At 36.0% G+C, this 15,110-nt stretch overlaps 1 protein-coding gene across 27 annotated transcripts in view; it reads right to left on the minus strand.

The window, feature by feature from the left end:
• The window catches only part of MAP2 (microtubule associated protein 2), a 260,296-nt gene that overhangs the window by 46,932 nt on the left and 198,254 nt on the right, over positions 1 to 15,110 (minus strand). For 16 of the 27 annotated variants that reach the window (XM_087949428.1, XM_087949430.1, XM_087949429.1 and 13 more), the window contains 2 exons: positions 14,164 to 14,241; positions 1,416 to 1,658 (listed from right to left, as the gene is read on the minus strand). In XM_087949428.1, coding sequence (XP_087805554.1) covers positions 1,416 to 1,658; positions 14,164 to 14,241 — 321 coding nt within the window. The remainder of the gene's footprint in view (positions 1 to 1,415; positions 1,659 to 14,163; positions 14,242 to 15,110) is intronic. The other 11 variants (XM_087949449.1, XM_087949443.1, XM_087949447.1 and 8 more) reach the window with 4 other exon arrangements.

Here is a 15,110-nt window from a genome sequence, read left to right on the forward strand (position 1 = left end):
ATTTAACTGAAAAAGGGATTCTGTAAAGGTACATAAGATTGTATTGTTATATTAGTAATAGAAATAACTTTAGAAAATTGGAAACGTATGATTAAAATGAGGGATAAAATAGTGTAATTTAGTGAAATGTTTGTGAATAAAATAAGTGAAATAAAATAAATGAGAAAATTGAATTAGGAAGGGAATATTAATATTAATGATAGAATTGACTTGGAATGGAATGTTGTTTTAATTATATACATTTATAATTTTTTTCTTTTTTTAAGAATACAGTGTGTATTTTAAGAATGTACCAAGCAGAATCCGAATGGAAGTTATGTATTATATTGAATGTTACAACTTTAGGGAAAAGATATAAAGGCGTTATACTCCAATCAGTAACTACAGGAGAAATTTTGTTTAATGAGAAAAGATAATAGATAATTGAAACAGGACAGACAAAAAATACAAATACAATGATTTGAATTGAGATAATTAAAATAAAATTGAGAAAATTAAAAGAGGGGAGAAGCTATGCAGAAAATGTAAAATAGTAATAAGATATGGAATAGAATATAAAACTGAGCATGAACCTGAATTTGTGTCTGTACGAAGAAATGTAACCCGGGATTATGTTGCTTTCAAAAAAATATGTTTTATTTGTATTTTTTTTTCTCTTTGTGAAAACTCAAATAAAATTTACAAAAAAAAAAAAAAAAAAAGAATAAGCAATATAAGTCAATGAAAATGTATGAGCTTATGAGCTTTATATTTAGTCCTTCACTATCCAATATGATTCATGTGAATTTTCTTCTCACACTGGGACTTCCACTCAGATAAACAGCTGGAAAGAAGGATAAAACAGATGCAAACTCAAAATCCTAGCAATGGCAAACAAGTGTTATGATGGGCTGCAATGAACGGTAAAAATATAATATAAGCAGCAATAATAGCCTTAGGGAAATTGGGGCAGAATGTATTAAAGCATAAGCAAAAGTAGATTGCACAGCACAAACAAACTTTACAAAGTAAGCATTTTATGCCATAGTCAAGGTTAATCTGTTTGCTTCTTGAAATGAAAAACAGATGAACCTCCATACCAAAATGAAATGAAATATATACAAAGAGAAAGACACAAATATCAGCAATGTGACTGGCAAACACATCTGCAACAAGAAGGGACAAGGGATGGCATATCAGGTTGGCTGCACTGCAAATGGTATCATGAGTAGAAAACACTCCTTAAAAAGTCAGAAATCTACTGCAGTGGTGGGAAACCATGTCATCATACAGCTTTTGGCTTGCCATGTGCATAATAACAAGAGCATTAACCATGAGGACAAATCAAGGGAAGAAAAGCCAATGAGAGAATGGGGAGAAAACTGAAGAGCAGCTCCTATGCAGCCAAGACATGCAAGTCCCTAATGCAGGCATACCTTCCTCACCGGAGGAAGGCAGTTTTGCTTTTGAGGTTTCCTTTCCAATGAGGATTATATTTTCCTCATTATGATCCACTTGATCTTCAGGAAGGGAATCCTGCTGGGCCTCTGAGAAACCCCCTGTTTGTTCCAAAGGCTCAGCAGGCTCACTCCTTTTCTCATACTTCTCATCAAGGGGAGCCTCGGGTTTGGGGTCATCAGCCATGGGACCTTTGACTGTTTCTTCTTCCTCTTCTTCTTCTTTGGGGAGCAGGAAGGAGAAGGAAAGTATGGAAAAATGAGGTAACAGCTTCAAGATTAATAGATATTATATGGTCTATACACATATTAAACATATATGGAAGCTTTACATTTATGTTTACCTTTTTCAAGTACTATAAAATTGGTACGCACTGCTTTTTAAAAAATGGCTTAATTTCTATGGCTCACAACACCTTAACATATTACTTTTTTATCTTAAAAATATGGTCTTTTTTTTAGAATCAAAGATCAAAACCACTTGATCATTCTGGTTTAGAAGCTACCCAAGTTAAAATAACCTGGAACTATAGTATTCATTTTGTATTGGTAAATGGGGAAGAAACATTGCAGAATAGCCCCAAATGCTAAGAACATTTTGATACAATGTAGAGAGTTAAACAAAGCATTTGTTTTCAAGTAAAAAAGACAGAATTGAAAATGACTTGTGATTTCCTGGTAGATATGGTTATTGAAAAAATATGGGTTCTAAAACTGCATTTTAGAAATGAAAGTATTGTAATCTTAGAACCGGCTAACACATGAAATGAGTCAGAATTCAAAACAGGACATCTTCAGCTGTACCCGTTCTCGATATTTTCCACAGAGAAAATGATGAGGACTACTTCAAAAACCTATTATGATGTGAGATGAAGTTAGGAAAGTCAGATATCTCTGTTTCTGCTCTACTGAGATTCAAATGTTGTAAAAAAAATGCAGTGGATGGGTCTTAGCAAGCCTATGGTATTCTTTCAATCTTGTCATAGGCAACAAAGTAACATAAGTTCTTCAGGCAAGATTTTATATAATTAAGACTATTTTAGTATAATTGGATATTTCAACCCTCTTATTTTAGGTGTGTGTTCTATAATTTACATGCAGTAATTGTCATTAAAATATAACCATATTTGTATTATAGACAATGTCCTTTATTTTTGCTTTTTCTATTTTTATTTTATTCTTTTCATATTTACATATAAAATATTGTTTTGGATTAGTTAGTCTTTTTATCTATAGTCTTATTTGAATTGTATTCATATTTTCTATGTTTTGTATTACCTCTTTATTCTCACTTGTAGCTTTTAAGAAAATTACAAAAATTATTTTAAAAAAATAGCCAGGAGTTAAAATAGCATAAATTTTTTATGAAATTTTCTTTAAAAATAGTACTGCATAGAGAAAAAAGTCCACTCCTGTCACATGAGATACTAAATTACATAGAGGCAAGGCTAAATGCACAGCTGAGTAGAATCGGGCTATTGTTCTTTGGAAATATACCATTTGGGATAACATTTCAATCTTAAGGAGTGTTAGCTTTAGTTCAAAAGGCTTAGAAAATTAATTTCAAACAAATGTTTAAAAAAGAATTTGCAGGACTTTTTTTCTTGAAGATTATTTAATATAATGCCAGTTTAAAGACATAGCCTTTGAAGAGCCCGCCTCTCTCTTTTTCTCTCTTTCATATTCTTGGGGACCAAATAATGAAATGTTTGTTGCAATATCAGGACACAAAGCCTGCCCCTTTTGTACCTGCATTGTGATATCACATTTATATGTAAGAGGCGGAGTTTGCATTACAACATCATGATGTGCATTTTGGCTTTTTGACAAAAGGCAGATTCAACAGGCATCTCTAAGTAACCCTCCAGCTTTGGATCACCTGATCTGTATAGCCAATTAATCAAACAAGTATATTAGCAAGGGTGCATTTTTTGTGAGATCAGCCATAAGTAATATGGTTATGTGACATATTGGGACTTTTTCCCCCTTCACTAAATCGGGTGGGGGCAGGGCCAGCACGCGATGCATCCAGCCCAGGGGCTGCAAGTTTGACACCCCTGCTCAAGAGGCAACTTATATTTCACTGGTAAGTTGAAGGAGGGAAAGACATATGTCATAACCCTTCAGTCCCTAGACAAGGGAGAGCTATTTGTCATGGCACAATACCCAGCAGGATTATATCTAGTCTAATGAAATAGATATTGTTTTAAATGTTTCAGAATAACTGCCAGTTATTAGCCTGAAAGCAATATATGGGATATTAAACCGTGACTCTGATTTCTACTGAAGTTTTAAAACCAGTCATTGTTTGCTAATGAAATTTCTAATATTTCAAGATTTTTACCTGGAGTGTACCTGAAGAAAACTATTATAAAAAACAATTCAGTGCTTATTTTTAAACCTCTGTATTACTGCGTGTTTGGTCTATGATACAAACATGTAGCCTCCTAATGCCAGCTATATGGGGAGAGAAGAGAATTCAAGTGTTTTATACCTGCTTTATCCACTATTGTCCATTATCTTTTGTTAAAATGATCAAAAAGTGAATGGAAACTTTCAGCATGCCTGTTCCATGAAACATTTCACAGTAGTAAAATGGTACTTCAGCATGAATTAAGTTTGTTCTGGCACCATCGTTATTAGGATAGTAGCTGAACAGGAAATAATTTACACAAAGGGATATTTAATTTGCTGTTAGAGACTATTGAATTAAACAATTTAATAAAGCTAATTTCTGGTAGAGAGAAAACAATTAAAATGTCTTCTAGTTACAATTAATACTTTTGAAAATGTAGTTCTTAACTTGCAACTTACCCTTTGATTTCAAATTTTTATTCAAAGATATATATGCTTAAAATAAAAGCTCTTTTTTATTCAACTTATTTATTTCTCAGTTAGCCTCACAGTGTGTATCAAAGACAAAAAGATAAATTGCCTGTGGATCACTATGCCTAACTCTATTTGACTAAATGGATCAGCCACCATTCATGAAATCTTGCCAACTGAAATCTAAACACAATATATCTATATTCAACTCAGTTCTATTAAAATTGTATTAGGTACCTTACTCCCCCCAGCAGTACAAACATATCCACTTGTTCCTATAGATAGGTGAACTAAGTTATGAAAGTAGAAAAATGAAGCTACAGCTGCAGGCCCTGTTAAATTAGGCCCAAAAGAGATTTGACTCATTCCCTCTCTTTCTTTTGAATTTACTGCAGTAGTACCCACCCATTTTTGATAGGATAGCCACAAGATGAATTACACTTGAATTGTAGAGGGAAAAAAAAGCTGGGTCCAAGTCTACATGGTTTTAGGGCCTTAAATCTATTCCTCAGAGCCCTTCCAAAAATGGTCACAGCAGTGTAACTTTTAATGAGACCAGATTAGAAGACTACTAAATACATGAGCAGTCATCTTATTATCAATACTAAACTGATATATTTTTTATTATATTTAAACTTAAATATCATTAAACCATACATAATTTTTCCTTCACTTTGCCCATATTTTCATTTTCTTATTACAGTATTATTGCATGCATTTATTTTTTGCATATATGTTGCCTAGTGTCAACAGAGTATATAAATCACATGGCATCTCTAGACTCTTCTCAAAGCAATACCAATGACAGCCTCACCTAATGTTTTTCTTACAACCATCTTCTGAGCTAACTTGAACTGAGAGAAACTTGCCCGAAACAAAGTCATCCAGCAAGTTTTGAAACTGATCGGGGCTTGAACCTGGGTCTTCTCAGATGCAGTCTAACTTTACTTCCTGATGCTTTTTCGCCCTGGTTCCACAGACTTAGGAGAACCCAGGTTGCCACTAAAAGTCCAATTTGATTTCTGGCCTGGGAAAAAGTGATTTTTCAACTCTACTCTGCGCAAACAAGTGAAAAGGCAGGCATTACCATTTGCATCCCACTGAAGCTGCCCATTTGCCATATACTGTGGTTTGCAACCTGAAAGGCATATCCAACTCTGATGAGCTAAATAAATGGGATGTTTTAAAAGGCTCCAGCTTTCTACCATATGTGGTTCTTCTGACTACTGTTCCCAATTTCCCATGCATTGCTTTGCTTATTTTGTTGCTTAATATCAATGCAATGGCTTCACATTTGGTGACTCTAATTTATTCATTTACTAAATAAACAAGGATTCTACAAAAGATAAGGATAGATGGAATGTACTGTATTAAATGAATTTAAAACATGAAATATAATTAAGTGTGATTTTATATGTCTTTTAATGTTTTGGAGCAATTCAAGAATTGGTGGAAAGATGAGCATACTGTGGACTAACGCAGGCCATATATATAAACCTGTATTAATATCTGGGTTGCTTGTGTATTTACTGGGAGATCAGCAGCTGAGCATGGCTCACTACTGATACATGCCTTTTAATCTTAATGTATTTTTAATTTAAAATAGAGCCAGGAAACTACAGCCCTATCAGCCTGACCTCAATACCTGGGGAGATTCTGGAAAAGATTATCAAACAACAAATAAGCGAATACCTAGAGGCAAACGAAGTCATAACCAAAAGCCAACATGGGGTTTGTCAAAAACAGATCATGCCAGACAAATCTTATTGCATTCTTTGACAAGGTGACAAAATTATCTAGTACTTGATAAGATAGAAAAATGTGGGTGAGACAGCATCACCACCAGATGGATTCAAAACTGGCTGACCAACTGCACTCTACAAACAGTCCTCAATGGAACTGCATCTACATGGAGGAAAGTATGCAGTGGGGTACCCCAAGGCTGTTTTAGGCCCTGTACTCTTCAACATCTTCATCAATGACTTGGATGAGCGGATAGATGGGGAACTCATTAAATTTGCAGACTACACCAAGCTGTCAGGAATAACCAACACTCCAGAAGATAGGCTTAAGATACAGAAGGATCTTGACAGACTTGAACATTGGGTGCTATCTAACAAAATGAAATTCAATTGTGAAAAAAGTAAGGTTCTATGTTTAGGCAAGAAAAACCAAATGCACAGGTACAATATAGGTGGTACCTCATTCAATGTGTGCTACAGCTGCCAAAAAAAGCCAACACAGTTCTAGGCTCCATTAACAGAGGGATAGAATCAATATCACATAAAGTGTTAATACCAGTTTATAATGCCTTGGTAAGACCACACTTGGAATATTGCATCCAGTTTGGATCACCATGATGTAAAAAAAGATGCTGAGACTCTAGAAAGAGTGCAGAGAAGAGCAACAAAGATGTTTAGGGGACTGGAGACTAAAACATATACAGAATGGTTGCTAGAATGGGGTTAATGAAAAGAAGGGCTAAGGGTGACATGATAGCAGTTCCGATATCTCAGGGGTTGCCACAAAGAAGAGGGAGTCAAGCTATTCTCCAAGGCAACTGAGGGCAGGACAAGAAGCAATGGTGGAAACTAATCAAGGAGAGAAGCAACCTAGAACTAAGAAGAAATTTCCTGAGAGTAAGAACAATTAACCAATGGAACAACTTGCCTCCAGAAGTTGTGAATTCTCCAACACTGGAAGTTTTTAAGAAGAGATTAGACAATAATTTGTCTGAAATGGTCTGTGGTTTCTACCATTACTACGAACTCTTTTCAATTGTACAATGGTATTCCTGCAATTGCAGGAATCTATTGTCCACCTTGTATATCTAGAAAATAACTTATATTCAAATTCCTATCTAAGGATTTGTACCAATATGAATGATTCCTTAACTGGAAAAATGTGCAGCTCTGAAAGGGTCAGTTAGCAGTATGCATTGGCTCCTATGTTGCTACATTGATGTCCTGAAGTGCACATGCCAAAAGTTAAAGACAAACATGAAAACATCTTGTTTTATGCAGATATCATGGTATAAATGTCCCACACCAAGGTAGGGTCATAGATCTATCTGCTGTTGTGAAATCAATGTTCTGAATATTATTAAGAGAAAGATTAATATAGTCATATATGGAAAGAGGCAGACCAGATATAATTGATGTCTGGAAAGGAAACATATACATCAAATAAAATTTTATCTGCATCAAATGCTATCTTTTCAAAACAGGTTCCTGGCTTCTACATTTTAAGAGGAGTTCACTAAAGGATGCAACCAGCACTAGTTCAATAATGCAACTCATTAACCAGAGTTATCCACAATTCCAATTAACAAAGTTTATAAATGCTAAAACAGTTCTGATGATAACTTATGGTACAGAACTATGAGGACTCATCAATGTTCCCTTGTTGAAATGAAATCAGTCCTCTCGTCTGAAATGCATCTTGAAGCTATATAAATTTACTCCAATCTCTGTTTCTGAGGCCAAGCTAGGAATATCTTTCATACAAAATCACTTTATGATCAAAGTATTTCACTAGAAGCAGAAGTTCTTATCAGTGAATTCATACTCATTTACCAAGTTGTGCTTTGAAGAATAGGTTTTAACAAGTCTCCTTGTACTTGGGCTGCTCCGTTTACAAATACTATTTCTAGGTACTTTTCTCTCTAATCTCTAGTTCAAGCAGGCCAAGAAAAACTGCTTCTAAATGCTTCTAAATGTCATTGTGTAAGATAATATTGCATCCCTTAAATTTGTTAAATCAATGAAATGGCTGGCAAAATATAATAAAAGTATTGAACAATTCATATGCCGCAACATCGTAGAAGAATGTTTTTTCCAGAGCACATTTCTAACAGCTTGATTCCATGGTAAGGAATGGGAGGTTTCACAGAAAGGTTGTACATAGATGGCATTCAAGCTACTGAAGATATACAATACCTTATTTCACTGTTACCTTGACTTTGAAGCAAGGCCATATTTTAAAATTTAAGAAATATTGAAACAATCAGAATTGCTATCATATTTCTTCCAAAGAATGAACATGCATATTACCAGCAGGACTCCCTCTTTCATATCAAAGATTATCCAAAAGATAGAACATTTAGAATAGATTGGTGTAATGAAATTCTACGAATTTATTAATGCAGATTTTTCTTTATTGTGATTTTATATATCCTATTCCTGTTTTAATATGTTTTGTTGCTCACTGATGTGGTCACATGACTAAACAATAAAATTAATATGGAGATTTGGGGATCATTTACCTGTATTGATCAGGCAAGGTTATTAATGTTATCTTAAAGCAGACCAACATAGATTGAGAATCTTCCATATTCCTTTGCTGATTGCTGGGATTTTCGCAGTCCAGATAGGACAGACTTCATCTTCAGAGTTTCAGCAACAGAAATCTTTTCCCGCAATTGTAAGCTGTTCAAATGATATCTTAGTTGACTTACACGGAGAGGAACATTTTTGTCAGAAATTGACAGTAAGTAGGGGAAATCCATCCCATATCAAACAACAGCAGTTCTGATGATGATGATGATGATCTATTACAGGGGCCGCCAACCTTTTGGACCTTTTGAGACAAAGATCTAAAGACTAGCTAGAAAGCAAGAAATCCAACAATTTCCTGCTTCCTAGTTAATCTAAATCTCCCGGCACAGCAGAACAGCTGATGGTTGGAAAAAGGAAAAATAGCAATTTAGCAGGCAAGTTTGCCGGTTAAAGAGTGAGTGGGCGGGGAGGGTTCCCATGGGCCATGTGGGTGGCGCAGCCTTGTGTTTCTGCGCAGCCTGGATTAATTGCTTTGGGGAGGTGCTCTGGGGGTGAGATTTCTCTGAGGCCCACCAAAATTTTCTTGCGGCCCACCAGTGGGCCACGGCTCACTGGTTGCCAAACGCTGGTCTAGACAGTTACTTATCTTAAATAGTATAGGTTCTCCTGCTTGAGCAGGGGTCTGGACTAGAAGGTCCCTTCCAGCTCATTCATTCTATTCAATTCTATTTCACCGACTTCAGAAGGATGGAAGCAGTGGTGGGTTTCAAATAAACCCACCACCGGTTCACCAAAAATATGAGCACATGCACATGCGCGCCCGCACAGCTTCCACATGACAAAGCAACCTTTTGGGGCCTGCTCCCCTCCATTTCTGCTCTCCAGGGCAGTGGCTGCTTCTCTCCGCTGCTGCTCTTCCTGGGAGAGCAGACTGCAATTTAGCAGCTGTGAGCTGCCATTTTGGGTCCTCTATGTCCCATCCGGAAAGCATTGCAGCACAGAGAAGCAGCAGCTATGTTGAATGTTGTTTCTCTCAGCTGCAGCGCTTTCTGGATGGGACTTAGAGGACCCAAAGTGGTGACTGACAACTGCTAAGTTGCAGTCTGCTCTCCCAGCAAGAGCAGCAGCAGAAAGAAGCAACTACCAATCCACAGAACACATGGAGCATTTCCGTAAGCAAAGCCTTGGTGGCAAGGGATGGAAAAAGTGGCTGCAAGATCTTTGCTGCAGCACTTTCCGGATGGATCTTCTTAAAGGCAAGAAGAACCGTCTGGTCCATTCCCAAAGCACTCCTGCATCCCCCCCCCGCACCCTATGTCCCTTCGGCCTAGTGCAGCAGGCTGCAGGCTGAATAAATTGCTTCGGCCTGTGGGGCCATAGTTTGAGACCAGAGGGGGCAGAGGCATGTGGGTGGAGCCCTGGGACAAGGCCAGAGCCAGGGAATGGCGTGTTCCCTGACCCAGTCAAGTTGAACAGCGAGCGAGCAGAGGCTCCGGGGCAAGGGTGGAGCTAGGGAATGGCATGTTCCCAAACCCAGCCGAGGCAAACAGCAAGCAGGCAGAGGCTCTGGGGCAAGGCCGAAACCAGGGAATCACACGTTCCCCGACCAAGGCGAAGGGCGAGCAAGCGCCATGCTTACCTTTGGTGAGCAGAACAGGTGAGGCATGGAGGCAAGGCACAGAGATTAGCTAGTGGTGAAAAGGCAAGATATATAGGGTGGAGAGGGCGGGGCCAGCTGGTGGTGCGATTGGTTCTATGAGAGCATGCTTTGCGCAGGGCAGCACTCAAAGACCGCCCTCAATGTCAGCGCTGGTGAGATTAGCTGTTTGTTAGCTCAGCTGAGGGGCGGCAATCCACTCTGCTGTGCGAATCAGCTGAGCTAAAAAACAAGGGGCAGGTAGGCGGGGCCAGCCAGAGGTGGTATTTGCCAGTTCTTCAAACTACTCAAAATTTCTGATACCAGGTCTCCCGAACCAGTCTGAACTGGCTGAATACCACCTCTGGATGGAAGGCTCACTCAACCTTGCGCCAGTGAGAATTTAATTCCTGGCAATCAGCATAATTAGCCTGCAACACTGCATTGTGCCACCACTGACAGGCAATGGTCCCAATCCCACACAGCTACCGCATTACAAACCACTGCAGCTTCCAGCCCTTCAGCTGATTTCTTTTAAGAGAGATAGATTTGCCAGGTTGAATTTTAAATACATGTTAAAGAAGGAAGAACTGTATTTGAGGGAAACAATTTTAAAATATATTCTGAAGATGGGAGATGCTTTTTAAGCAGAATACTTTTTAACATCCTGTTTGAATAGAGATGGGGAGGATCTATTTTTGAACATATTAAAGGTGAATGACTATACCCATTTTATGTACTCACTTGTGTTCCATGTATGTACCTTTTTTCTGTCAGTGTTTCTGGCACTTTTACAAGAGTTCCAAGGTTTCCAAGTCTTAAAGATTGCTTGATTTCTTCCTCTGTTTGTTGGAAATAAATTTATCTTTCAGCACTACTACTGTGAGGACTAGCTTATATGGACATTAACAACCACTTACATAACTCAAACTCTACAATTTAATCTAACTTGGCTGAAATTTAGCACAGCTACCAAAGAGCAATTGCTGCTATATATAGCAGGACTTCCTTCTGCCTGTACTAGTAGAACTAATAAAAGTGCTCATGCTGATTTTTTTATTTTTATTTTGAATTTTTGGGAAATGGCTCAATATGTATTCATAATGAAAAGAAATTACAAATGTATAGACTGCTTTTTTGCAGCTTGAGGTAGAGAATGGGTATGATCTTAAAACACAGCCTGAATATATTTGAATTATAGCTCCATGGTTCCTAACAAATATTCTTACCTTGTACTTAATTTTACAAGCAAACTTTTCACTATTACAGTATACAGATATTTTTTAAAAAAGAAATAATGAATTCAAGTTACTAGTTGGAATCTTAGGAACAACTTCATCTACTGAGTCACAATGACCCAGGAATTTTCATTTTTAAAAACTAAGTAAACTACATTTGGCATTTGAGAGTCTTAAAACTCCTGGAGATTAATCAGCTTTAGGGTTATACAAACTTAAATTATTGGAAAAGCCACAGCACTTTTCAAAGCCAATTTTATGGTCACAGTTGAAGTTTCATCTGAATACCGACCAATAACTTGGCATACTGTATTAAATGTCAAGAGAAAGAAGGTCCCTTCCTTTGAGCCAAAGGAGTAATTTAGATAGTATTTTAGCATAAGAAACTGAGCCAAAGGAAATTATGTAATAATTTAAGTGTACATGGAAATAATAGTAGAGAAAAGGTCATTCATTTCCATGTGAGCTAATTGAGTAACACGTGTTTTTCCAACATGGTTATATTTAATATATTCAATACACACTTGGCTCTCTTTTGGACAATTTCTGGAACTGCAAGAAAGATAATTTAGTGATAACTGAAATGACATTCAACAGCATCCACCCTCATTTTAAAGTAAAATAATAATAGAAATATCAATACTATCAATTAATAGTTCTAGTTTAGCAATATCAGTATCAATATGAATCAATATATTTAAAGATAAATTTGCATATTATTGAAATTTGCATATTATCTAATGCAACAATTCTTTACCTCATCAAACATTGTTTGACATGACAAAACTGAAATTTTGCATCCCACCTTATACACAGAACTAATAATGATATTGCTTAGATGATTTTTTAAACTTGTTTCTTTTTTTCAAAAAAGACAACAAAGATATAGATTGATCTCTATAGGTGTGAAAGTATCCAATTACAAGTTTCTTTTAAAAGAAATATGAATGAAGCAAAATTAGTCATCTTAATTTCAATGGGACACATATAATTCATTCAAATTAATGTGATTTAAAATGTATAACTGATGAAATAACAAAAACAAACATAAATAAAACCATAGTAATAAACATGATTAAAAACTTGGATAAAAAATTCTACAAATGAGTAGGTTAGTATAATTATGTTAATATAACTGATTTTATATCCTATCCCATTCTATTGCCAACAAATGTTAATTAACGAATACTGACCCTTCCTAATATGTGCACTTCCATAGATATTCGAAAGACTTCAGATTTAGTGCCACACACCCTACCAGAAGTCACTAGCTGTTAGTAAACCAGCTAGAAATCACAGTGCTTCTGTAACTAAGAATGATTTTGACAGACAACTAGACCCATAGAACAAATTGTGACAGTGCTCCCCTTGTGCTTGCACAAACACAACCAGTTCTTTAATATTATGTAGTCCCCACCTATGTTGTTTGCAAGCCCACAATTTGAGAACTTGAGGCTGAAATAGAAATAACAGTTTCATCATAACCTCACATTTTAAACCTATAAAAGCAAGCTTACCTCCAATGAACGGCTAGCCCTACAAGTTAGACAAGCCTAAGGAACCAAAGCCATATAGGTCAGTATTATTTTTATTGTAACACTTATAGTAAGTAAATATTGCAAGTATGACTGTGCTTCTTCTCCTTCACTTTATCTTACTGAGAATTAGCAAAGGGTCTGTCTGAGATATTTATTCAAACTAATTTCTTGACCTGCTTTCCAGACCCTCTTATCCAATTGTTGCCTTTCTAGCCACTCTTCCTCTTGTGCTTCAGAGCCATTCCTTATGCCCTCCACATGGACTTAGTCACAAAAATAAATTAGCTTATGGATATACAAAAGTGAAAAGTAGTTGCAAGATTATTTGATCCCAAATGAAATATAAAAACAGAAGATAATTTGGTTTGCCGACTACTTTCTCTATGACATTCCTGTATCTATAAGTTCCTTGTAAACGTATCTTCACAGAATAAGTGCAAATACAGTAAAGCAAACAGAATTCTATTTCTTTCTTCTTTATATATAAACCTGAAACAAATAGAATATTTCAAAATCTAATCACTTTTTCAGTTTTAGTATACCAGACAGGTTTTGTATTAAAAAATAGACTGGAAACAAGTTGGAAAGGAAAAAATTCAGTGTAGAATACTTTTAGCAACGTGGTAATAAAAGGTTAAAAAAACATTCTACCTACTTAACTCTCAAATTCATCTGTCAAAAATTCTAGAAATATAAGCATTCTTATAGCTAAAATATAACCTTAGCATCCTCTTCAGCTAGATAGCCTGTGTCTTTATGCAGCTTGCCTGGCTCAGATGTTGAAAGAATGGTTTGGTTAGTAATAGGATAGAACAGCCCATTTTAAAGAACATTATTCACCACAGGATCAGTATGAATACATCTAATGAACTTTTTTTCTGATTGAAATTTGAAAACTAGCATGGCCTTTTACAATATACATAGGATAAAAAGAAAATTCACATAATTCATATTCACTTATATTTCTTAAATATATATGTGCACGTACACACACACACACACACACACACACACACATATATACATACAAATTTATATTAAGCCTGCATTGTTATATACTTTTGGTTATTTTCTGAAACCCCAGCCATTCAATGAATAAGTTAAGACTTAAAGAATCTTCCTCCTACCTCTCCTTCTCTTTCATCAGGGTCCCTGGATTTCTCCTCTTAAAAATGCACCTATGTTGTGAATGCAACCCAAAGAAGTTCTTACCTTCTTCCAGGGTTCCAGTCTGCTCTGACGCAGGTGATGGGGGTGGAGAAGGAGGCAGGTTAGCTGTCTCTTCAACTGCTAGTGATTAAACAATAGAAAGAAAATACATCTATTAATTAATCTGAAACCCAAATATACTACTGCGGTCAAACTCCATTGTTTGAGTCTGCATCCAATAAATTGAATTTCATGAGTTCAATTGAATCTCATGAGTTTTTAATGTTGTACAATCACGTATCAATTCAATTCAAATAAGAGGACATTCAAACTCGTACATTTATGAACAAGTACAAACTTAAGCATCTCTTTGACCAGTTTACATCATTACAGAATAAACCACTTTTAAACAGGATTTAAAATAATGTATCACATCTTTTTACTCTTGTTTATGTAATATAGGAATATTAGCAATATTCATACAACTGTGATGTATATAGCAATGGTTAAAATAAGCAGATTAAAGCTGAATCCATAGGAAAATGAATCTACTATTTATAAAGGAATGGTATCTCTGTTCATAAATTATTATTCTTGTTAGCACCTTAGATAGATAATGATAGATAAACAGACAGACAGATAGCTTAAATGTGTGCTTAAGTTTCAGCATAAAATTAATTGAATGTGATTGCAGCTTTCTGCTCACAAAAAATGTTTTGTTCCTGAAAGCAGACACCTGTTTCAATTGATTCCTGTTCTATTTTCTGTTTTCTTAATATTTATGACAAGTCCCCAACTCTCAGGAAGTTTTTCTTTTAAACTTGCAGAGGTTTGGAGAATTGATTAAAATTTGGCAGTCAATCGATTTATGAGTGTGCATGAATATGTATAACAGTACAACCTTTGTTATTTATATACAGAAGCATTTACATCCCATTTTTTTCCATTTAGGAACTCAAGGCATTACATATGGAGACTCCAAACCTTATTCTCACAAGCCTGTGAGACTA

Source organism: Notechis scutatus, chromosome 1 (assembly GCF_049901735.1).
Source record: "Notechis scutatus isolate UNSWTSFEM ecotype Mainland chromosome 1, rNotScu1.2, whole genome shotgun sequence".
In the NCBI taxonomy this organism is placed as follows: Eukaryota; Metazoa; Chordata; class Lepidosauria; order Squamata; family Elapidae; genus Notechis; species Notechis scutatus.